The sequence below is a fragment of the Muntiacus reevesi genome, chromosome 6 (assembly GCF_963930625.1).
Source record: "Muntiacus reevesi chromosome 6, mMunRee1.1, whole genome shotgun sequence".
Classification (NCBI taxonomy): domain Eukaryota; kingdom Metazoa; phylum Chordata; class Mammalia; order Artiodactyla; family Cervidae; genus Muntiacus; species Muntiacus reevesi.
In genome coordinates this window covers 30,364,114-30,388,108 of record NC_089254.1, presented here as the reverse complement: position 1 = coordinate 30,388,108, position 23,995 = coordinate 30,364,114, and the positions used below count along the sequence as shown (strand labels likewise).

Here is a 23,995-nt window from a genome sequence, read left to right as displayed (position 1 = left end):
TGTTTAAATGTGTTTGTTATTAATAGAATGTTAACAGTATGTTAGGTTTCATTATTAGTACTTGGTATAGATTATTCTAATTTTCTGAGAACTCCAGCACGTGGTTTACCTCTGTCATCAGTTACAGAATGAAGAAATGTGTTGTGCAGTGTTAAACCAAAAATTTAAAAAAGAATGAAAAAACCCCCAAGTCCCTGAAAAAGCTCAAAGTAGTCCTTTTAAAATAGTATTTACATAATGTTAGATTAACTGGAACTCATTGAGTACTCTAAATTTAATTGATTTTCCCCCCAACGTTTTGTTTATGAAAATTTGTTTAAAACTTTAACTTTTAGTCTTTTTACTTTTTGTTTTTATTTTTTTTAATGTTGTTCTTGAATTGGTTTTTTGGGTTCCCAAACAGCTATTTAAAATTAGGGTTTTTTTTAACAGAGAAATCTTTAAAATACTCTGGAAAATACTGAAACTGATTTGTTAGTTAAAAGGTAATAGGTTAGAATTTTAAATAAAGAATTATTTTTAGTTTTTAAACTTCAGTATAAACATTTTAAAGTGAAGTTACATTAATGAGTTTTTAACAAGTGAGATGAAATAACAATGTGTTTTAATTCCAAATAGAAGTGAAGGACATTTAGTGTCCATCAGTCTGGCTGATTCTTTACAGACTTGTTTAAACTAATAGGTTTTAAGTAATAAAATAGTTGTTATTCACCATCTCATAATAGAATTATAGCTGGTAATTCATTACTACATAATACAATATATCTAAGATTAGTTGTCTTGAATTTTAAATGATTCACTAAGTTTATTTTAAAATATTACTGTTTATACTGTATAAATATGTAGATCTGACACATCTTAGTTTTGCTCTTGTTAGATTTTTATATTAGTAGTATTAGTGTTTAACTTTTTCATAACAAGTGTTAAATTTTATGATAGTGTAATTTAAAAGTTAAAATTTCACTAAACTGTTTCTGAATGGTTTGGTCAAACATAAAATTCCAATTAGCTAGTTTCATTGTAATTTTTAATTTGGTTTAAATACTGCCACCCTAAATCTCTACATTTATGAAAGGACTAAGTGAATATTTTAGTAACATCAGAAAACCTAAAAACGAATATTTAACTTTTGGTTAAATTTGAAACACTGAAACTTTTTAGAATCCATAATTGGTTTAATCAAATCTGAGTTTGTGTGTTTATATTTCTTGTTATTCTAGTAATGAAGAAAACACAAAAAATGCTAGGAATTGAAAAATTTGAAAATAAAGTTAAAAAAAAAATACATAGTTCTGACTTCGCAAAGTTTTTACTGACTTCGCAAAACTGAAAAATTTCCAAGATGCCTTTTATCCACAGCCAATTGATAATAACTTTTCTTCAAGAGATGGCCTTTTAAAAGGTCTGTAGTGAATTTGCAGTTTTATTTTCTTTCAGCTTGTGAGTTGAGTGTGCCCAGGTGCTAGAGAGACACAAAAGCAGTAACTTCCAGTTGTGAAAGAGGAAGATTAACATTTTATAGTAATCTTACTCAGTTAAGAAAGCAAATTTTTAAGAAGGATATGTACATTAACATTTTTAGCTATTGTCGTAATTGGCAGTAACATTAAATGCATTGCTGGACTGAGTTTTTTAGATGGTCTGCTTTAGGTAATTTGCAGTTTTTGGAAGAGCTGTTAAGATTCTGAAAGTGTTTATATATAATCTATAGAACTTTAACGTGTGTGTTGTTACAGATAAGTCGGATCTGGTTCTGGTTGGATATTTTGATGCTATTTGTTTGATCTCATAACTGTTAAGAGTGAATTTACAGGCTCTTGGAAAGATAGACCAAGTTGTATATATAGTATTTTTAATGTTGGTTTTTCTGCTTGTATGAGACTGAAGATAGAATTTTGTTAAAAACTTAACCCACTATATATTTAGCGTCTTCCCCAGTCCCCAAATACCTAAAGTTATAAACCTAGAGTAAATATAACTATTTTAGTGATGTCCAACAGATAAATGTATAGGGAAGGTATTTAGGATTCTCAATATTTGTGTTTTGTTTTTTTTTTTACTTCGTCTCTTGATTTTGTGTGATCTTAGTTCTCTGACCAGGGATTGAACCTGCGCCTTTGGCAATGAGAGTTCCTGGAGGAATGTAACTGATACATTTAAGATGTGTTCTGGTATTCATCATCAGTGGAACGTGCTAAATGTAGGTGTATGTGTATAATGTAGAACCTCTTAGGAAAAAAAAAGTTAAAATTTTGACCGAGGTCTTTCCCCAGCCCTTCTGAAGCCTGTGTAAAAGTAAAAATGACCTGATATGTGAACAGTGGTGGTGAGAGAGGTGGATCAGAGGCCTAGTGTGCTGCCCCCTGGTGGATGGTCTGTCTGGCTCGCATAGGTTTTGCGCTTGTTTCTACAAGTCCGTCTTTAGGCAATTAAAGTGCTTGGCTGTTTTACATGTTCGTAAGTGTTTTGAAAATGCATAAGCTTTTATTTCAACATTTTACAAGGTGTTAAAGTCTAAAGTCCAGCCCACTAAAATTTAATGTCCTGTACAGATTGTTAATGACAGATTTAGTTTATGGTGGTTTTTCTAATAGTAAAGCTTTCAAAAGGATTACAACATTTTGGGAGTGGGAGGAGAAAGGGCCATTTAAAACTTCCGGTGTCTGTGTTATGGAGGAAGTCTGAGAGCAGGTGGATGACCTCCAGGTACCCTTGAGGGTAATTAGTGATTACTCTGCAAAGGTGAGAGCCTGTTATACCTCTGCTCTCAGGGTCCAGTCCTTCTGGCTTATGCTAAGCTTGTTGGTCAGTTATCTCCATATACTAAAGATGACCAGGAGTTTCTGCCTTTGAGAGATTTGTGTCCTCCATGAGCTTGGAGATGTTAGTCATAGATAGTGTGCTTTTGTGTGTTATCATATTGAGAGGTTATCTGCAAAGTCTATCAGACTCTCCAGGTTAGGTTATTTGCAAAGCCTAGAGGAGAGTTGCCTTCGATGAGGAATGTCAGAGAGTTGGATTAAACTTGTCCACCTTGTTTTCTTGATACATGACAAACTTGCTGTCTATAAAATAGACAACAAGATCCTACTGTATAGCACAGGGAATGATATTTAATGTCTTACAATAACCTATAATGAAAAAAGAATATGAAAAATAGTACATATGTGTAACTGAATCACTTTGCTGTGTACCAGAAACTAACACAACGTTGTAAATCAACTATATTTCAATTAAAAAAAACCCCAAATCAGAAAAAAATTCTTCAATTACATAATGTGGAATTTTCAACAGATTCTCTTGCAAGCAATAACAATTATCATTTTATTTGCTTGATTATACAAAATGTATTACAATTGGAAATATAAACCATGTGCATTATATAACTCTACTTGGAAGCAAGGCATCTAAACTTCATTGTTCAGACTCACAGGTGTACTGACATTATTGTAGTTACTAAAGTTAATGAGAAGATACAACTTGATAATGACCACTGCAATTTTCTCACTTAAAAAAAAAACAACACACAAATCTGAGGATTTGTCTTGGGTAAGGACCACATCCAGGTAGGAGTAATATGAAATAAAATGTTAATATAGGGATATCCCTATGTTCAAAATACAGAACTTGGGAAACTTTAGTCCTCTTAAAACATCTTCTTGTAGGTATAGTTCACTTAGTGATGGTGACTTTTATGTGGAAAATAAGTATTCTATATAAAATGTTGTTAGATCCTGAAATTTACCTAGACAAATGGAAATAAAAATCAGTTTTGGCCCTGAGTTACAACTATACTGGGCTTCCCAGGTGGCTGAGTGGTAAAGAATCTGCCTGCCAATGCAGGAGATACAGGTTCCATCCTGGGTCAGGCAGATCCCATGGAGAAGGAAATGGCAACTCCAGTATTCTTGCCTGGGAAATCCCATAGATTACAGTTGGCTGGTGGGCTACAGTCCATGGGGTTGCAAAGAGTTAGACATGATTTGGGGACTAAACAAGTTTTAGATCAGCTCGTCTAATTGAAAGATGTGAAAAAAAAAAAATATATATATATATATAAAATTTAAACTTCTCCGGTAGCCTCAGGTAGAAGTAAAAAGTAGCAGGTGAAATTACTGTTTTATACTGTCTAACTTAAAACGTTTAAATTTAATGTGGGATGATTATAAAAATTGTTGAGTAATTTTATACTCCTGTTTTTGTTCATCTTTAAAATCTGTTAAATGTGTTACACTCATAGAACAATTCAGTTTGGACTGGGTGTGGCCAGTGAGAAGTCCATTGGACAGAGTGGCTTTAAGATACACGGCTTGTAAAAATCACTTGTTAAAAATATGAGTCTTGCTGGAAAAAAATGTAAGGGTATTTATAAAATTAGTTCAACTGTGGAAAAATGTGGGAATGATTAATTTTCAGGGTGACTCAAAGTAGAGATTTCATATCTTAGTACTTCATTCCCTTGTGACCACCCTAATTTTCAAGGAATATATGTGTAATTTGCTATGTTATGTTACACTTCAAATTTTTTAAATTTAATTTCAAATACATGGTTTATAGTACATGGTTTAAAATATTTTAAAAGACATTAAAATAAAGTTCTTTCTTATTCCTGTACCTCAAGCACCCAGTTTTCATCCCAGTCTCTTCCATGTGTCCATGTTGGTAGTTTCTTTATTCATAGTCAAACAAAAACCAACGTACATTTTTTTTCCTCCCTCCTTTTTTACTCAGTGATGGAGTTTTTTTCCCCTGCAACTTGCTTTCTTCCCCATATATTTAAAAACATATCTTGAATTTGTTTCTCTATCGAGATATAACTAGCTCTTTTTTATAACAGCTGATTTAGTGAGTCCTCTATTGATACACATCTAGGTTGTTTCTGATATTTTTCTATGCAGATAAGTCTGCATAGAAGCATTGTGTGTATGTGTGTGTGTATAAGCATGTGTGTTTACATATTGAAATTTCTGTTAAGAGAGAAGAGTTTTTCTCTGTTGGTGCAGGTGCCCTGGTGCAAATAGGGAATCTCAGGCAGCTAATGTTACCCTTTTGAAAGAGCTACCATTTGGAGTCATACAGGCAAAGAGTCTTTTCTTTAAATAGACACTGTCTCTGATGTTCAGCTACATGTGTTTCTCTGCTTGGTGGAAATACTCATGGTGACTTTTCTGGTTAAAGACACCTTTTCAGCTTCTCAGTGTGAAGACTAGAGAAATCTTCTGGTTATTCAGGAGTTAAGGATCAGTTTGTGTTCTATTAATTCAACTATTATTTTTCAAAGTGATCTGAAATCTTGCTTCGCACATATCCTAGTAAAGTTTAAGAACTTTATGGGACATGTAATCTCCCACAAGGAAAAGAGATGGCAGTGCATGTTTGCAGACATTAGTAATAGGAATGGCACGCAGAAGAACACCCAGCCTTTCTTTGATTCTTCCAAGTTTCCAGCCATACACTTAGGGCTGTTCCCTATAGATGAAGATGAGAGTGTGCACCTTTAAAAGAGAAATACCACTGTTGCCATGAAGGGGACATGGATGTTACTCCCGTGAAGATCTGGAAGCTGGGAAATGACAAAGTGAATCCCCTTAGATTCTCACTTAGAACTGTAATGTTTAAAGAGACTGTGGTAATTGCCGGTCACGAACCAGGCAGTCGGCTAAGCGCTGTAGTATGCAACATGAATAAGATAGAAATGACTTGGCCTTCATGGGACTTGCTCTGTTAAACAGACATCATGGGTGCGTGGATGCTCAGTGGCCCCCAAACTTAAGTGTGTGTGAAACCGCAGCTCCCGGCCCCATCCCCAGAGGTTCTGATTTAGGAGGTCTGTAGTGGGGCCCTGACGTTTTTATTTTAAGTAAGCCTTCCTGGTGATGGTAATGTGGATGCTCTTTAGACCACACGTGGAATGACATCTCCTTAGTTTTTAAATTTTATTGAAGTATAGTTAATTTATATTGTTGTATTAACTTCTGCTCGACAGCAAAGTGATTCAGTTATGCATACATTCTTTTTCATAATGGTTTATGACAGGATATTGAATATAATTCCCTATGCTATATATACAACATTGTGTTTATTCATCCTATATATAAAAGTTCGCGTCTGCTAATTCCAACCTCCCAAACCTTCCCTCCTCCGCCCCTTCCCCCGCTTAGTAACCACAAGGCTGTGTGTCTGTTTCTGTCTTGTAGATGTGTTCATTTGTGCCATATTTTAGGTCTCACATGTGAGTGATGTCATACGGTGTTTGCCTTTCTCTGACTGACTTTGGCTTGGTGTGGTAAACTCTCTCGGCCCACCCACGTTGCCGTGAATGGCAGTGTTTCATTTTTAATGGCTGAGTAGTATTCCATTATGCTTATACAGCACATCCTCATCCACTCAGCTATCAATGGACCTTTACGTTGTTTCCAGAATGACGTCTCTTTACTGGTACAGTGGAGGGGAACAGTTTGTTTTCTTTTCTTCTCCTCCATCCAGAATTAAATTCACTAGGCTCTGGCATTGCCTTTAAGTGTTGCAGCATATATGCTTTTCTTTACAGGCCATGTGACTTCTTAACTGTCAGCCCAATAGATGGAATTCAGTCTTATATAGAGATTCCTAACCTGAGGTTTACTCAGTTTACTCCTAACTCTCAACCTTGCTCCCGCCTTCCCAGTTTTACTAACTGTTCTTGAAGAGTGTCCTGAAATGTCTAATTTCTTCTGCAAGACTCAGAAATCTTTGGGGGACAGAGAAAACTGATGTTAGAGAGCTAGTTAGAACTGTTGGAATCTGTAACTGCTTTCTCTTGATTAATCTTATGGATAGGAAATAATATCTTATTTTTCCCTTAACAATTAGTAACATTTATTTTATAAAACACAAAAGCAAAAAGAAATTGAAAACTGCCCCTGATTCTACCAGCCAGAGCTCATCATACTCAGTATTTTGGTGTTACACTATTTCTTTATTTCTGTTTGTTTATGTGACTGTGTGCACATTTTTTCTGTTTATGCTTGGGGACATTTTTTCATTTATTGTGGTAAAACCCATTTTAAAATGAGATCATATCCCATGTTTTATAATATGCTGTTTTTCAGTGAACAATGTTATGAACATATGTCCTCATTAAATATTACACATTTGTACTGTCTGAGATTTTGTTATCTATTGTAATTTGTTTAGCTAACCCCTTTTTGTCCAACAGTTTTATTGAGGTATGGTTTATAGTCAAGAGCATCTCTTATTTTTATTATTTTATTTTATTGTCTAAGTGCATCTTTTTTTTTTTTTTTTTTTTTTGTTTTTTTAAGTGCATCTTTTTAAAATTAGAGCATAGTTAATTTACAGTGTTGTGTTTGTTTCAGGTATGCAGCCAAGTGATTCAGTTGTGGATATGTAGATCTATTCTTTCTCAGATTCTTTTCCAGTATAGGTTATTACGAGGTAACCTATACTGGAAGAGTTGCCTGTGCTATATGGTAGGTCCTTGCTGTTTACCTATTTTATATATAATGTTGTGTTTATGTTAATCCCAAACTCCCAATTTATCCCCTGCCATCTCCAAGTGCATGTTTTTAAAATGGTGCAAAGCAGTGAGTTTTGACAACTGTGTACACCTGTGAAAGTACAACCACTGTCAAGATGTGGAACACTTCTATCCCTGAACGTGTATGTATGTTTTTTAGGGGGAAGGTTACTTGTTTTCTTTTGAGCTTGGCCCTTTCGCCTGGACATCTGGGTTCTTCCCAGTCTTCCTCATTTACAAACTTAGAGCTAAGTTTTTGAGCCTGCTACGGCTTTGCCTAGAGGGAGAATGTAAGGGGAGAGCTTGAGAGGCCGTCCTGCTTGTCTGAGGACTTCACAGGAGACTGAGGCTCGCCAAGAGGCAAGGTTTTGCCGGTTGGTGCCCGTCACCAGCAGCGTGAAATGAGTCATCTCCCCTGGAATTCATCTAACTGGAGTGTTCTGTTTAAAAAAAAATTGAGGTCTGCCTTTTAAGGAGCTCATTCTTAACTGTATAAAATAAGAAAATATATATTTAATTATTAAGACATTATTGAATGTTGGAATTAGTACAGCTAACTGTATTGAATTTGGCCAGGTTGAACAAGTTCCTCTTCAGGCGTAGCTTGTGTTGGTTGGATACAGGTAAGAATGAAAATCTGCAGCGGGTAAAGAGTGTCTCCGGGTGGCGGGTTGAAGAGGCCAAGCCACACTCCTCTGAGTCCACAGCCTTGGTTTTTTTATTTGAAAGTGACCAGGGCACACATTGGAGAAGGAAATGGCAACTCACTCCAGAATGCTTGCCTGGTAAATCCCGTGGACGGAGGAGACTGGCAGGTTGCAGTCCATGGTGTTGCAAGGCGTCGGCATGACCGAGCCACTAACACACAGCGCGCACGTGGATCATGTGTCCCGGCTGGTTTTTTTTTGGCTGGCCGCACCTAGTCTTAGTAGCAACACGCAGAATCTTTAGCTGCTGTATGTGGACTCTTAGTTGTGGCATGTGGGATCTAGTTCCCTGACGGGGGATTGAACCCACGCCCCCTGCAATGGGAACTCAGGAGTCTTAGCCACTGGACCACCAGGGAATTCCTTTCCCAGGTCTTTGTGTAAGAAATCAAGGCAAAGAGGAATATGCCACAGGTTTCATTAGATTTGGTTTTCTCTTCCCGACTTCAGCCGGTGTTAGCTGTGTTACATCATGATTCAAGCCTCAGTCTCTTTATCTGTGATGTGGGAAATTGGTGATTCTCTTGATTTGTTTAAGAGATGGTAGAAAGAGTGAGCACAGATGGTCTTTGGGAGGAATAAAGAAAATGAACATGTAGGACTTACAGCTCATTTGGATGGAAGATTGCGAGTCTGATACACACACTTGAGTGTCTTGCATTAGGACTTAGCATGAAATGACTAAGTGCCTAGGTGCCAGTGTATGCAATTTTCATAATATATCTTGAGGCAGCTGAATTAGCTGAGTTTCTGGCATAGCTGGAAACAATGGTTTCCATACTTTCTTGGTGTTCACACGTGTCCATTTAATGTCAGTATTGACTCTAAGTATGTGAATTGACTGTATGGTTTAAAGCTGTGGGGCAGAGTGAGCATTTTGCTTGAGGTTGGCATATCTTTGATCTTTGGGTTTGACATGCAGCCTTGTACTTTTTCTGAAGTTTTTCTTGATAATAGTTATGTGATTGATTGGATTATGAGTGAAATCAGTAAGATGGAATATAGTTAGGAGGATGGACTGTGGAGCCAGAATCCCCAGAGCTGGATTCTGACTCTGCCACTCCTTAATGTGTGTGTTTGGACAAGATGGTGGTGGTCAGTCTCGAAGTCATGTCTGACTCTTTGTGACCCATGGACTGCAGCGTGCCGGGCTTCCCTGTCCTTCTCTGTCTCCTGGAGCTTGCTCAGATTCATTCATGTCCATTGACTCAGTGATACTATCTAACCATTTCATCTTCTGTTGCCCCCTCATTCTCCTGCCCTCAGTCTTTTCTCGCATCAGGGTTTTTTCCAACCAGTTGACTTTTCACATCAGGTGGCCAAACTATTGGAGCTTCAGCTTCATCATCATCTCTTCCAGTGCATATTCAGGGTTGATTTCCTTTAGGATTGACTGGTTTGATCTCCTTGCTGTCCAAAGGACTCCCAAGAGTCTTCTGTAGCACCACAATTTGAAAGCATCAATTCTTCAGTGTTCAGCCTTCTTTATGGTCCAAGTCTCACATCTGTACATGACTACGGGAAAAACCATAGTTTGGCTATACAGACCTTTGTCAGCAAAGTGGTGTCTCTCCTTTTTAATATGCTGTCTAGATTTGTCATAGGTTTCCTTCCAAAGAGCAAATGTCTTTTAATTTCATGGCTGCAGTTACCATCTGCAGTGATTTTGGAGCCCAAGAAAATAAAATCTGTCACCACTTCCACTTTTTCCCCTTCTATTTGCCATGAAGTTATGGGACTGGATGCCATGATCTTACTTTTTTGAACATTGTTTTAAGCCAGTTTTTTTACTCTCCTCTTTCACCCTCATCAGGAAGCTCTTTAGTTCCTCTTCACTTTCTGCCATTAGAGTGATGTTATCTACATATCTGAGATTGTTGATATTTCTCCTGGAAATCTTGATTCCAGCTTGGAATTCATCCAGCCTGGTATTTCACATGATGTACTCTGCATATGAGTTAAATAAGCAGGGGGACAATATGCAGCCTTACTGTACTCCGTTCTCAATTTTGAGCCAGTCAGTTGTTTCATATAATATTCTTTCTTTTGTATGTGTTAGTCACTCAGTCATATGTTTGCGACCTCATGGACTGTAGCCCGCCAGCCTTCTCTGTCTGTGGAATTCTCCAGGTAAAAATACTGGAGTGGGCTGCCATTCCCTTTTCCAGGGGATCTTCCTGACCCAAGGATCAAACCCACATCTCCTGCATTGCAGGTGAATTCTTTACTGTCTGAGTCACTAGGGAAGCCCTTGGACAGGTAAACTTGGGCTTTTGTCTTAGAATCTGTAAAATGCTGACTTGTGAGGTTAGATAACAGATAACAGATGGTGTCTTAAGCAGCTTGGGCTGCTATATAGACTGGATGGCTTAACAGATGTTTATTTCTCACAGTTCTAAAAATAGGGAAGTCCAAGGTCAAGGTGCAGGTGGGTTCTTTGAGTTCTTGCTGAGGGCCCCCTTCTTGGCTTGTAGACTGATGCCTTCTTGCTGTGGGATCACATAGCCTTTCCTCAGAGTGTGCAGTGAAGACAGCCCTGGTCTCTCTTCTTAGAAAAACTGTAGTCCCATTATGGGGGCTCCATGCTCCTGTCCTCAGTAAGCCTAAATAATCCTCAGAGGCCCATCTCCTAACACCATTGCGTAGGGAAAGGGGCTGCAACATAAGAATTTGGGGTGGGAAACATAAACATTCAGTCCATAGTGGACATAAAGCATTTTCTTGTTTACATTCTTATTTATTCCTGGTGTCAAGCTTTAATATGAGGGGGGAAAAGTAGAGATCAAAGACTTTTGGCAAAAACCTAGTAATCTAAATTTAAGTCAAAAATAACCAGTTGGACTTTGTGGTGGTCCACTAAGACTTCTTGCTCCCAAGGTGGGGGGCCCGGGTTCAATCCCTGGTCAGGAAACTAGATCTCAAATGCTGCAGCTAAAAGAGTCTACACGTTGCAAGTAAGACCTGGAGCAGCCATTTAAAGAAATAAGTATTTTTTTAAAATAAGAAAGAAAATAACAATTGTCTGTGAGTTTTGCATCCATGGATTCAACTCACTGCAGATGAAAAATAATTGGGAAAAAAATTCCAGGAAGTTCCAAAGAGGAAAACTTCAATTTGCTTTGTGTGGGCAACCATCTACCTTTTATTTATATTGTATTTACATCTGTTTACATAGCATTTACTTTGCATTAGGTATTATAGGTAATCTAGAGATGATTTAAAGTATTTGGGATACTACCCATTTTATATAAGGGCTTGAACATCTGTAGATTTTGGTATCTGACTGGCGGGGGAGGGCTACTGGATCCAATCCCTTTGAATACGGTGGAAGGATGACTGTAAACGGCATGGACATGTGGTTTATTTCTCTTTGAAAAAAAATGTATCTTGTCTAATTCTGGCCTAGGAGCAATGACCAGCCCAATATCAGTGAGCACCCTAGTGACCAGGTTGTGTTTCAATATATTATTTCTGACTAAAAGGAACCAGTGTTTTATGTAGACAGAACTGGTTGAAGATGGTGGCAGGAAGTGTACAAATTGGAACCTTGGTAATCATAACAAAATAGACAAGCTCTCAAAGATTTCTGGAGAGCTGCCTCATTTCAAAAGATGCAGGATCTGATGCAGAGGCTTCTACTGAATCCCCCATCTTTGGCTAATTAGTGCAGTGGGTTGATAAACACAAAATATCCATGCATACATAATGTTGTGTGTGTATGCTAAGTCGCTTCAGTCGTGTCCTGACTCTTTGCGACCCTATGGACTGTATAGTCTGTCAGGCTCCTCTGTCCGTGGGATTCTCCAGGCAAGAGTTCTGGAGTGGGTTGCCAGTGCCATTCTCGAGGGGAGCTACCCTACCCAGGAATTGAACCCGTGTCTCTTTTTTCTAACCTGCATTGGCAGACCGGTAGAAAATAAGCATTTAGCCTTCTTTGGACAGTGCCAGGGGACTAACTTATTATTCTGAAAAGTTTGAAATAACAATGGCTTTGAACTGCAGAAAGAGGACACTGAGGTGAGGGTTTGCATGAAGCTGGTTTGTTTTTGGAGATGCTTTCAAGAAGCAAGAGTGAGGGAGTGGGAAGAGTGAAATGGAGGTTTAGGATAAGCCAACGAAGGGCACTTTATTGAGGTTGCCAGAAGGAAACGGGACCTTGGAGACATGAACAGATATGCCTCCCAGGTGGAAGACAAGGGCATTTATCTACTGGCTCCTACATTCTCCTCTGTAATCTGCAGATTGTCTTCAGGGTTCCATCTCTCCTCTTTCTCTGGGCTATCCTTGAACTCTGCTGAGGCTTGGGTGAAAAACCTGAGGAAAAACAGATGCCTGAGGGGTGCTTAGAGTGTGGTGTTGGAGAAGACTCTTGAGAGTCCCTTGGACAGCAAGGAGATCCAACCAGTCCATCCTAAAGGAGATCAGTCCTGGGTGTTCATTGGAAGGACTGATGCTGAAGCTGAAACTCCAATACTTTGGCCACCTGATGCAAAGAGTTGACTCATTGGAAAAGACCCTGATGCTGGGAGGGATTGAGGGCAGGAGAAGAAGGGGACGACAGAGGATGAGATGGCTGGATGGCATCACCGACTCGATGGGCATGAGTTTGAGTAAACACCGGGAGTTTGTGATGGACAGGGAGGCCTGGCGTGCTGCCATTCAGGGGTTGCAAAGAGTCGGACACGACTGAGCGACTGAACTGAACTGAACTGAAGGGGTGCTTAGGGATAGAAGAAGGTGGGACAATTTCCCTGTGCCCAGGGCTGTCCCACGGTGGTGGATGAAATCAGAGATGAGCTAGGGGATGTGATAAGTGGCACAAAACTATCTGCTGCAGAAAGGAAAGAATCAAATGTTTATCCTGCCTTCACTCTATTCATTGTGGTTCAGAGTCTCCAGATACATGATAAAGGAAAGTTGTTATTCATGGAAGAACTCCAGCTAAATTTAAAAAAGTATGGAAGGCATGATACAATGAGGAAATCCATTTTCAACCTTGAATGAAACAGTGGATTTGGGGATTGATCATTAGTGACGGCAGTATCACAGGAAGACAGCCAGAGATAATGTATCTTTTCATGGAAGTACACAACCTCTCCCTAACCAAACAACAACAACCTTCAAATCCAACTACTACTCTTATAGGGTCAGAGTAACATATTGAACACCACGATGGGGAGTGTATGTAGCAAAAGCCAGGCAGTAAGAAACCAGAGGACGAATTGCAGGTTTGTGTTTTTTTGTTTCCTGACTGAGTGCGGCAGTCCATGCATGGGACCTTTTGAAGGAGTTCGCCGTTATCTTCATTACCTCCACCATAGTTTGGCCTCAGGTCAAACAACAGGGGGTTTCCCTTGTGGCTCAGCTGGTAAAGAATCCCCCTGCAATGCAGGAGACTTGGGTTTGATCCCTGGATTGGGAAGATCCCCTGAAGAAGGGAAACGCTACCCACTCCAGTATTCTGGCCTGGAGAATTCCATGGACTGTATGGGGTTGCAGAGAGGCTTTCTTATCTCTCCTTGATATTCTACTTGCTCTTTGTCTACTTAAAGAGTAACTTAAAGACAAATGTAAAGAGTTACTAAAAATACTATTTTAAAAGACATGGGAATGACAAATAATACGGGGGCTATGGTTACATTCTGGAAGGTAGGCATTGGGGAAGAGCATGGTAGTTTCAATTGTCTTGTTCTAATTATTTGGGTGGGTGGATTCATATATGTCTATGTTTTGTATTAACAATATAAAGATGTTATGCATCTGTGTTTGTCAAATTCAACATAGCAAACAATTATTAATATTTAAAATGACTCAGAATGCAATAACTAAAACCCAGAAAGAATACTTGTACAAAAGTTTATGACCTTGACCTTCAAATAAATAGCAAGAAAATGGAGTGAAGGGATTTTCTTGTGTCAAACAGACCTTAAGAGACATCTGCTTTACACATGTGGGCATATTGTTGGGATTTTGATATGAGCAGATCAACTGTAAAATAGCAATTAAGCAATTGGAAATAGAGTGGGTATTCTGTACCTAAGCAGCATATTAAAAAGCAGAGACATCACTTTGCCGAGAAAGGTCTATATAGTCAAACCTCTGGGTTTTCCAATCATCATATACAATGTGAGATGAAGTGTGTACAGTTGGTCCATAAAAAAGGCTGAGCGCTGAAATATTGATGCTTGTGAATTGTAGTGCTGGAGAAGACTCTTCAGAGTCTCTTGGATTGCAGGGAGATCAAACCAGTCAATCCTAAAGGAAATCAACCCTGAATAGGAAGGACTGACGCTGAAGCTCCAGTGCTTTGGCCACCTGATGTGAAGTGCCAAGTCATTGGAAAAGACCCTGAGGCTGGAAAAGATTGAGGGCAGGAGGCTAAGGGGGTGACAGAGGATCAGGTGGTTAGATAGCATCACCGACTCAGAGGACGTGAGTTTGAGCAAACTCAGGGAGATGGTGGAAGATGGAGGAGCCTGGTGTGCCACAGTCCATGAGGTTGCAAAGAGTCGGACACAGCTTAGTGACTGAACACCAAAAATGTTCTGTTCTTAAGGAATTTTTGTTAATCATTTTAAGAAACTATTATGGTGACAGTTATTTTTAAAGCGAAAAAGTCCTTTAGTAGGTTTTTTCAGATGTACTGTAACATGACAGGTCGTGTGTGTGGGATTTGTTGGTACATATTTGAGTAGAAATAAGATTAGGTAGGTAATCATACTTGATAAACTGATACAGGCTTGTGGAGGTTGATAGAATTTCTCTAGTTTGGTGTCAGTATGAAAATTTGTATAAAATCAGTTTAAATCTTTTCTGTTTATTACTAAAAATTTTGAAGATGCCCTTAGAAGTCTACATGAGTTCTGTTGGCTCTTTATCCTTCTAAGGTACTTAAATCAGCTTTTAATAAATAATGAGTACTGAATTTTATAGAAACTATTTCAAGCATAATAAGCATTTTTTAAAGGTTACATGAAAGAATTCCCTGGTGATCCAGTGGTTAAGACTCTACACTTCCAATGCAGGGGGTGTGGGTTTGATCCTGATCAGGAAACTAGGATCCTACAGGTTGAGTGAGTGGCAGGCCAAAAAAGAAAAAAAAAAAGGTTAAATGAGAACTTAAACTTTACCTCATTTTTTCCCTGTTGGCAGAAAAGTCTTAAATTCTATATGATTAACTTATAAATAGATTGTGTGGAAGTTTTCTTTGAAAATAGCACAGGTGGTTAACTTCTTTTTCTCCTGTTTCTGGTCTCAAAAACCTCAAAGTTTTCTTTGAAATAGCACAGGTGATTAACTTCTTATTCTCCTGTTTCTGGGGCTTTTGGTCTTCACACGGTAATTTTCTATATTCCCACTGTCTTCCCACTGTAATCCCAGCGTGATTTTATTACATCAGCTGTAATAAAATCATTGGGAATGTTGGTAGTTTCTGCATGGTGGATCTGTGAGTCTTGTGTTCTCGTCCCCCTCTCTGTATTATAACAAATGTTAATTTAACTGTCAATTGGGTGCTTCTCAGCTGCCAAACAGTGTTCCAGGCTCTGAATGCGACAGTGAACAAGACATCCTAACGAGTCCCTGCCCCTATGGGGTGTGATCCTTGTAGTAATACTTGGGTGTGTTTTAGGAGGAGGTGAAATGCCGGCTTATTTTGCTGGTAATTAAAATTAAACTCTAATGATTCGGTGATTACACAGGAGGAACAAATACCAGTATCTGTTCTCTTGACTCTTAGGTATTTAGAATTTAATGTAAATATAACCTAATTCTAAAAGCTCAGATGGGAGATGGGAGCTGAGAAAACAAAGTGGGAAAACACCGTTCTAGATGTCAAAATACTGCGCTGTGCCTGGTCATTTCAGTCATGTTCAACTCTGCAGTCCACCAGCCTCCTCTGTCCGTGGGGTTCTCCAGGCAGTGATACTGGAGTGGGTTGCCATGCCCTTCTCCAGGGGATCTTCCTGACCCTGGGATCGAACATGAATCTCCTGCATCTCCTGCATTGCAGGCGGATTCTTTATCTCTGAGCCACCAGGGAAGCCCGTCAAAATACTCACTTTATGAAAATAATCCTGGTGTTTGTCTAAAGTGAAACTTTAGAGAATCAGATAATGGAAACTGGACAGTCAGTTAAGGGAAATAATTATTCTGGTGTAACTTCTAATAAGTAAATAGGTGTCAGATGTACATTTTGAAGAATATGTGGGGAAAACATGGCTAATGGATTACTTCTATCTAATGTACAAAAATTGGTGTCCTATTTAAAGAAATTCTTGGGAGCCCTGTGAAGTAGGTATTTGTTGTAGTAATAAAGAAGAATTACCTGCTTGGTGACCTTAACTGTACGTACACTTTTGTGTGTGCGTTGGGGAAATTTCTTTAGTAATATATATACCCCAAAACAGTCCAGTATAGTTGAATACTGCGTTTCTTAACATTGTGCTGTTATTTCTTAATGTGTCAGTTGCTTAAGACAGATTAGTACTTGCAAATGTGTAGTAAATAATTCTTACTTCTTAGTTACGCAGGGTAAATATTTACACAGTGTGAGTAACTTTTCTGCTTGCTAAAGCAGTACATGGAAGATTTGATATCTATGTTTTAGGAATACTTTTATTAGGGTGTATTTTTTAAAGGTTTTTATAGAAGAATATAAAACTTGTACAAAGGCAGAGATATAGTATGCTTCCAGCAGCTTTTACAATTACTATCACATGATTTATCTTGTAAACAAATTCCAGGATAGGATATGTAAAATCTAAGACTACATGGTGTTTGAAAATGTTTTCTTAAATTGACATTCTCTCACTATCTCTGATACTTTGCCCTTGGTGATTATGCTTTGTTTTACTGTCTAATAAAAATAATGTAAAAGTGATTTTTTCCTTCATCCTTTATTTTATGATTACAAATAGGACATACCTGAGTTTGGCTAATTTGCATGCTAATTGAGAGTTCCCTAAAGGCGGGCCACAGTCCATGAGGTCGCTAGGACTCAACTTAGCGAGTGAATAACAACAGCGAAGGGATAGGCAGTGTCTGTGAGATTCATGTAAGTTTTGTGGTGAATGGGAAAGAACTAGACCATCAATGGAGTCTGCGCTGTGATACCTGGAAGTGGATCATTGGACCTGGAAAGGGAAATTAACTGTAGATCTAGAGAAGGTTAATTATTTCACTTGAGATGTCGTGCCCACTTGCTAGTCTCTTTTTAAAAAAGAGCTAGTTGACTTTAAATTCCTTTCCCTTGTAAGAGTGATTGGTGTGTGGTATCCATAGTACACTCTCACATAATTCATGTTGCTTCCTTCTTTCATCCTCGCTCTCTTACTCTGATAGTTTTGAGGAGGAGATAGAAGAGGAGGAGATGTATAGTCTAATAGTTTTTATTATTTTACAAAGTATATATTGTGTTTTATATACATAGTGTATACATAGGAATATGTGTAGGCATTGACACTCAGGTGGGAGATTTTTAATGTTTTATTTTTGTACCCTGGATTATTCCTTTGGCAGCCTGAAATGTGTGGACCTCTTAGAATATTTTTAAATGCATAAAATAAAGCACATAGGATTATAAAGGAAATTATTTTGAAATAGTTAGAAAATGTTAAAGCTGATAATAACATGTCTTTCTTAACATAAGAAGTAACAAGTTCTAGCTAACTATCACAGTAGTGAGTATACAAGATCCGCAGCACCTTAATGTGAAATGAAAATGCCTGACTTATTTATTTTAATGTCAAGAGTACAAGACGTGTAATTCTACTGTGGTTTCAGGCCAACATTCACTGTTGAGGGTGGCTAAATGTCACTTCGGGGATAGTGAAAATAAATGTGACCCCCACCCCACTGCACCCCACTGCTCCTGTCCACCTTCCTTAAGTTCTGTCCATGAACCCTTTGGCTGTGATCTCAGATTAAGAACATCTGGACTAAGGTTTTGTTTGTTGTTCTGGGATGCTTACTTTGAGGCTAAAGGGTTTGAACTTAGCATGTAGTCATTAGATGAAATGTGTTCAGACGTTGTATCTGCCAGTTTGAGTGACTTTAGAGTAAGCCACGACCATCCAGGGATGCTCGGTTTCCAATGGTCTTGTGAAACCTCAGTGTGCATCTTGTGATTAACTTGGTCTCCTTTTTCTTTCTTGGGCTGTGTTTTCTTAGTATGTATGGATATGTAGTGAATAAATATATCTTAGGTAGTTTCGAAACATCCATGTTGGCTGTAAGTATCTTTTGCTTTTATGTTTTTTTTTTTTGTTTTCTTTTAAAACACATTTTAATTCTTCTGCAGGATTCGGAAACTTCAGATACGAAATATCCCGCCTCATTTACAGTGGGAGGTAAGAACTTCTATGTTTAAAACTAAGATATTAGTATCTAAGCCTGTTGGTAGTTTTTCCGAAGATTTTCCTCCTCTTTCCACCTCTTGGATGTGCTTGAACACAATCCTTCTCTATTATGGTCTTTGTCTTGCATTGGGCTTTTCTTTGTAACAGTATATTACTTCTTTGAAAACAATCTGCTCTTTGAGATACTTTAAGAAATTGAAATAGGTTCTGGTGTAACTGGGCAAACTTCCTCATTCAATCACATCCCACAGAATCTTGTTTGAGATCTTTCTGATGAGATTTGCTAATTGTATTTAAATATGAAGTTCTCTGTTTGGCAGTCTTTTTTAAAAAGATAAATACTGTTATTTATGCTCTATTTTAAAATGTTACTGTGCTTTCTTTTGCTCAGATGGTGGCACTGTGGTAACTGTATATAAACCCAAATCTTTTGGCACAGTTGAATAGCCTATGTCAGCAATTTCCAAACTATGTTGATGATGTCAAGGTGAGAATTTGAGAACCCAGTAGTTGAAAAGATAAAAGAAAATGTCTGTTGACTCTTTCAGATAATGGAATGTGAAAATTCTTAAAACCTACTTTGGAGATGGTAGTGCAGGGAAAACTGCTCAACTTTTATGTATTTTTAATATAAAAATCAGGAATAACTAGGTTTGTGTGTTTAACATTAGAGACTCTTCAAATGTCATTTTAGAAAAGTAAACTAGAACTGTCATGAAAATGCACAGAATGGTTAAAAGATTTCTTTGAGTTGGGGGAAGCTGGCCTGAGGTCTCATTCTCCAAGGTCCCAGTTGGTAACAGATCGCTTATACTCATAGTATTTTGCAGCACATGTATTTTCAGAACAGTATTACTGAATTTAATCTTTGCAGGAGGACTTGATTCTTTGGTCTATCCTGAACATTTTTCAAGTTACACAATGTATAAAAGGTGTATTTTGTAGCCAGATTCAGTGGCTTCTTAGGTTAAACTCAATGCATTTTCTTGTTTGAGTTTAACATTTGTTTAGGAAATTCAGTATCTTGAAGGGTGGGTCCCTGAATTGAGTGCTACGGTATCAAGATTACTGGTTTAATCCCAATTTTTATTAATTTATTTTGAAGTGAAGTATTGTTGATTTACAATGTTGCATTGGTTTCTGGTATACAACTAAGTGATTCAATTTTATATACACACACACACACATACGTATACATATATATTCTTTTTCAGATTAGTTTCCATTATAGGTTATTTTGTTATTTAGTCACTGAGTTGTGTCCGACCCTTTGCTACCCTACGGACTGTAGCCCACCAGGCTCCTCTGTCCATTGGGTTTTCTAGGCAAGAATACTGCAGTGGATTACCATTTCCTTCAGGGTATATTCCCCACCCAGGGATCAAACCTGTGACACCTTCATTGACAGGTGGATACTCTTATCACTGAGCCACCAGGGAAGCCCCTATAGGTTATTACAAGATACTGAGTATAATTCCCTGTGCTATGCAGAAGGTCCTTGTTAGTTTATTTATAGTAGTGTGTCTGTGTTCATTAATCTCTTCATTTTAACATGGGCAGTGTTAAACGTGATTTTCTATCTGGGAACTATATCTGGTGTAACATAGCTTTCGATGAAAGAGTCAAGTGGTGGCAGCCACTTTTAAGTGAGTTACAAGTGTTCTAGCATATCATCTGTAGGCAGTGGTTGTTGCCTTAAAATTCATCCATCCTATTGCTTCAAATTTGGATTGCAGTGGATTCTCAAGCATTGTTGATTCTACTTTTGGTGGCTTCTCAAGCTTTCAGTTCGTTGCATTCTTCCTTATTCTGGGTAAAATTTAATCTATGATAATAAATCTTTATTTGTCATATCTAACTTTTTCTTTTATATTTCATTTTACCCTCCGCGTAGTCCTTTGAGGTGAAGTAAAGTTGGAGACATTATCTCTATTTTCAATTGGGCAAATACGGGCCCACAGAGTTCAAAGAACTAAATAAGAACAGATAGAGAATTTAAAGAAGCTTGAAACTAGACTTTGAAACTCTTGACCTTTGATTCCTTTGAAATTTAAAGGGTGGTTTGAAATACTGATTAACAAAATTTATTGAGGGTTTGTCAGGAGTAGGATGAACTGTTGGGATTTTTGCTTTCCTTGAAGACTTGAATGAGCACCACTTGTTATTTCCTTTTGAGGAGTCAGGTTTTTTTGGGTCTTTGCTTTTAAACCTTTTATTTTGTATTGGGGTACAGCCTGTTAGCAATGTTGTGATGGTTTCAGGTGAGCAGCGGAGGGACTCAGCCACACATACACATATCCATTCTCCCCAAAGCTCCCCTCCGTCCAGGCTGCCACGTAACGCTGAGCATAGTTCCTTGTGCTATACTATAGGTCCTCGCTGGTTACTCATTTTAAATACAGCAGTGTGTACACGTCCATCCCAAGCTCCGTAACTATCCCCCTCCCCGCCCCCAGCCTCTATGAGTTCGTTCTCTAAGTCTGAATCGCTTTCTGTATCTAAGTCTGTGAGTCTCTTTCGTTTGTATCATTTCTCTTTAGATTCCACATGTAAGGGATGTCATATGATAATTCTCCTTCTCTGACTTCACTCAGTATGACAATCTGTAGGTCCATCTGTGTTGCTGTAAGTGGCATTATTTCATTCTTTTTAATGGCTGAGTAATATTCCATATATATATGTACCATATCTTTGTCGCTTTCTCTGTTGATGGACATTTAGGTTGCTTGTATGTGTTGGCTATAGTGAACAGTGCTGCAGTGAACGTTGGGGTACATATATTCTTTTGGATCATGTTTTTCTCTGGATATCTGTGCAGAAGTGAGAGTGCAGGGTCATATGATAGCTCTGTCTTTAGTTTTCTAAGGAACCTCTGTACTGTTCTTCAGGGTGGCTGTATCTAGTTACATTCCCACCCGCTGTGTAGGAGGGTTCCCTTCTCTCCACACCTTCTGCAGCATTGTTGGTGGGTTTTTTGATGATGGCCATTCTGACTGGTGTGAGGTGGTATCTCATTGTAGTTTTGATGTGCATTTCTCTAATAATTAGTGATGTCGGACATCTTTTCATGTGCCTTTTGGTCATCTCTGTATCTTCTCTGGAGAAATGTCTATTTAGGTCTTCTGCCCATTTGTTTATTGGTTTTTTTGATGCTGTGAGGCATCATGAACTGTTCATAAATTTTGGGGACTAATCCCTTGTTGCTCATGTCATTTGCAAATGTTGTCTCCAAATCTGTGTGTTGTCTTTTCGTTTTGTTTATTGTTTCCTTTGTTGTGCAAAGTTCTTGAGTTTAAGTAGGTCCCATTTGTTTATTTTCATTTTTATTTCCATTATTCTGAGGAGTCTCTTTGTGTAACATTTGATTTGAACACATTGAGTGTGGCGGTTGTCTCATGCCAAAGCCTTATAGGTGATGGTTTTGCACTGACAGGTTTGAACTCCCTCTACAATGGAGAAGTTAGACTTTGACTCCACTAATTAATCTTAGAATCACTATATGGAATGACCAGACATTGCATACTTCCTGATTTGATACAATAGGAAGTATATAGCAACACAGATGAAATACTCTTATAAAAAAATAAAGGTTTAAGTGGGATTCAATTTCAGTCTGACTTTTGAGTTTATAAAAAGTATGGAAGGGAGAGGCACAGGTGAAATGATACCATGAAGAAACATAATAGCCAACTCCAGTATATGGGACATTGCACAGGACAGATGACATTATTCACTCATCAAGCGATGGCATATTAAAAGGGAAGGGGACTGTTAAGGAATGAGACTTATGAGGATAACAAAAAAGCAATCATACACCTGCACTAAATTATTTGTGAACCTTGTAAACAGTCTGGAAGGAGCAGCGTGGAGTTTCTTGAAAAGCCTCAGTTTTTTGCAGAAGGCAAAAAACTAGAGTCAGACTTAGAATTATATCCCAGCTCCACTACTTACTAGTTATGTGATGTCTGAAGTGACTTTTTTTAATTCTTGCAGTCTCATTTTCTTCCTTTTTTAATATGGGGATAATAATAGCCACTCGATTGAATTGCTGTGGACATTAGAAGGATTATATATACTAAAACCTTTAAAAAATGCTTAGTACATACAAGTGCATGCTACATTTTTGCTGCGATACGAACAACGAATTCATTTCCTCCCAACTTAAGTTGTTGTGCTTAACTCGGATCCAGCCTACAGCACAACACACAAAACCACTAGGTATCACACCAAGGGAAATTTAATGTGCAGGGTGCACAAGTTCTAGATGGCTGAAGGAACGAAGATGGAATCCATAGATACGGACTGTAGAGCGCCGTTACACCCGGAGGCTGAGTGGGGAAGAGAGGGTCAAGGGCAGAGGTTGAGGTGATCAGATACCAGAAGCTGGAATGAAGGGCTCAAGTAACTGAGAGTGAGCAGAGGGATGCTGCCTGGCTGTGGCTGGTGCTAGGGATGGGCAAGAAGGGACGTGCTGGGGAAGAAGGGAGGTGATGAAGCTGGTTCTGGGAATGCCCAGAGCAGCCGGAGTCTGAAACCCCTTGCTGTTAGGACAGTGCTGAGAGGAACAGCTGATTAATGGGGAAGAACATGTGCCATCTCTTCTTCTGTCTTCCCGTTTCCCTCTAGTGCTTTCTTTTTTGACTATTTAAAATTTTTATATATGTAGGTATGTATTTGGCTATGCCAGATTTTTAGTTGCAGCGTGTGGGGTCTAGTTCCTCAACCAGGGATTGAACCCAGGCCCTCTGCATTGGGAGCACGGAGGCCTAGCCACAAGACCACCAGTGAGGTCCGCCTTCTAATGCCTTCTATCAGCAGAAGCCAACAGGAAACCACTGACAGAGGTGTGACAGGGTGCCAAGCCCCAGCCCCCAGCATCGCAGAGTTGAAAGGTGAATTTGGAACTGAGAGCTTAATAGCCAGTCGGAGCTGCATCTCAGAAGCAGAAATCCCTCCCCTGTGCTGCTGGTCCTCTTCTAGGCCGTTTTCTGTGGGGTCAGCAAAGATGTGACAGGCTCTGGGACCATGATGCTCTGAGGCATTTTATAAAGTCTGTAAGTGAATTGTGAATGATCCTTACACCGCTGTGATAGCTTACTTTCTATTTCTTATTTATAATATCTTACACCACTATATTCTACTGAATGACCCAAGGGGACCCAGGTTCTTGGGATACCACCTCCTGCATGCTTTGTGGCTCATGGGGGCGCTAAGTGATTTCTAGCCATTTTGTTTTGGATGATGGTAAAGTGCACTCAAGGACTCTGGAGTGGCTCAGTGTTTCACTGATGTGTCTTAGCAGGTAAAATATGGGAAACTAACTTTTGAAAGTACCTGCTGCCAGAGAGGTAGGTTTGTTTTTTCCCCCACACATGTGGAGTGTAGAAGGGAACTAGGAGAAACTGTTTCTT

General features: G+C 38.7%; 1 protein-coding gene across 3 annotated transcripts in view; it reads left to right on the top strand.

The window, feature by feature from the left end:
• The window catches only part of IGF2BP3 (insulin like growth factor 2 mRNA binding protein 3), a 142,108-nt gene that overhangs the window by 21,202 nt on the left and 96,911 nt on the right, over positions 1-23,995 (top strand). For all 3 annotated transcript variants that reach the window (XM_065938767.1, XM_065938766.1, XM_065938765.1), the window contains exon 3: positions 18,527-18,575. In XM_065938767.1, coding sequence (XP_065794839.1) covers positions 18,527-18,575 — 49 coding nt within the window. The remainder of the gene's footprint in view (positions 1-18,526; positions 18,576-23,995) is intronic.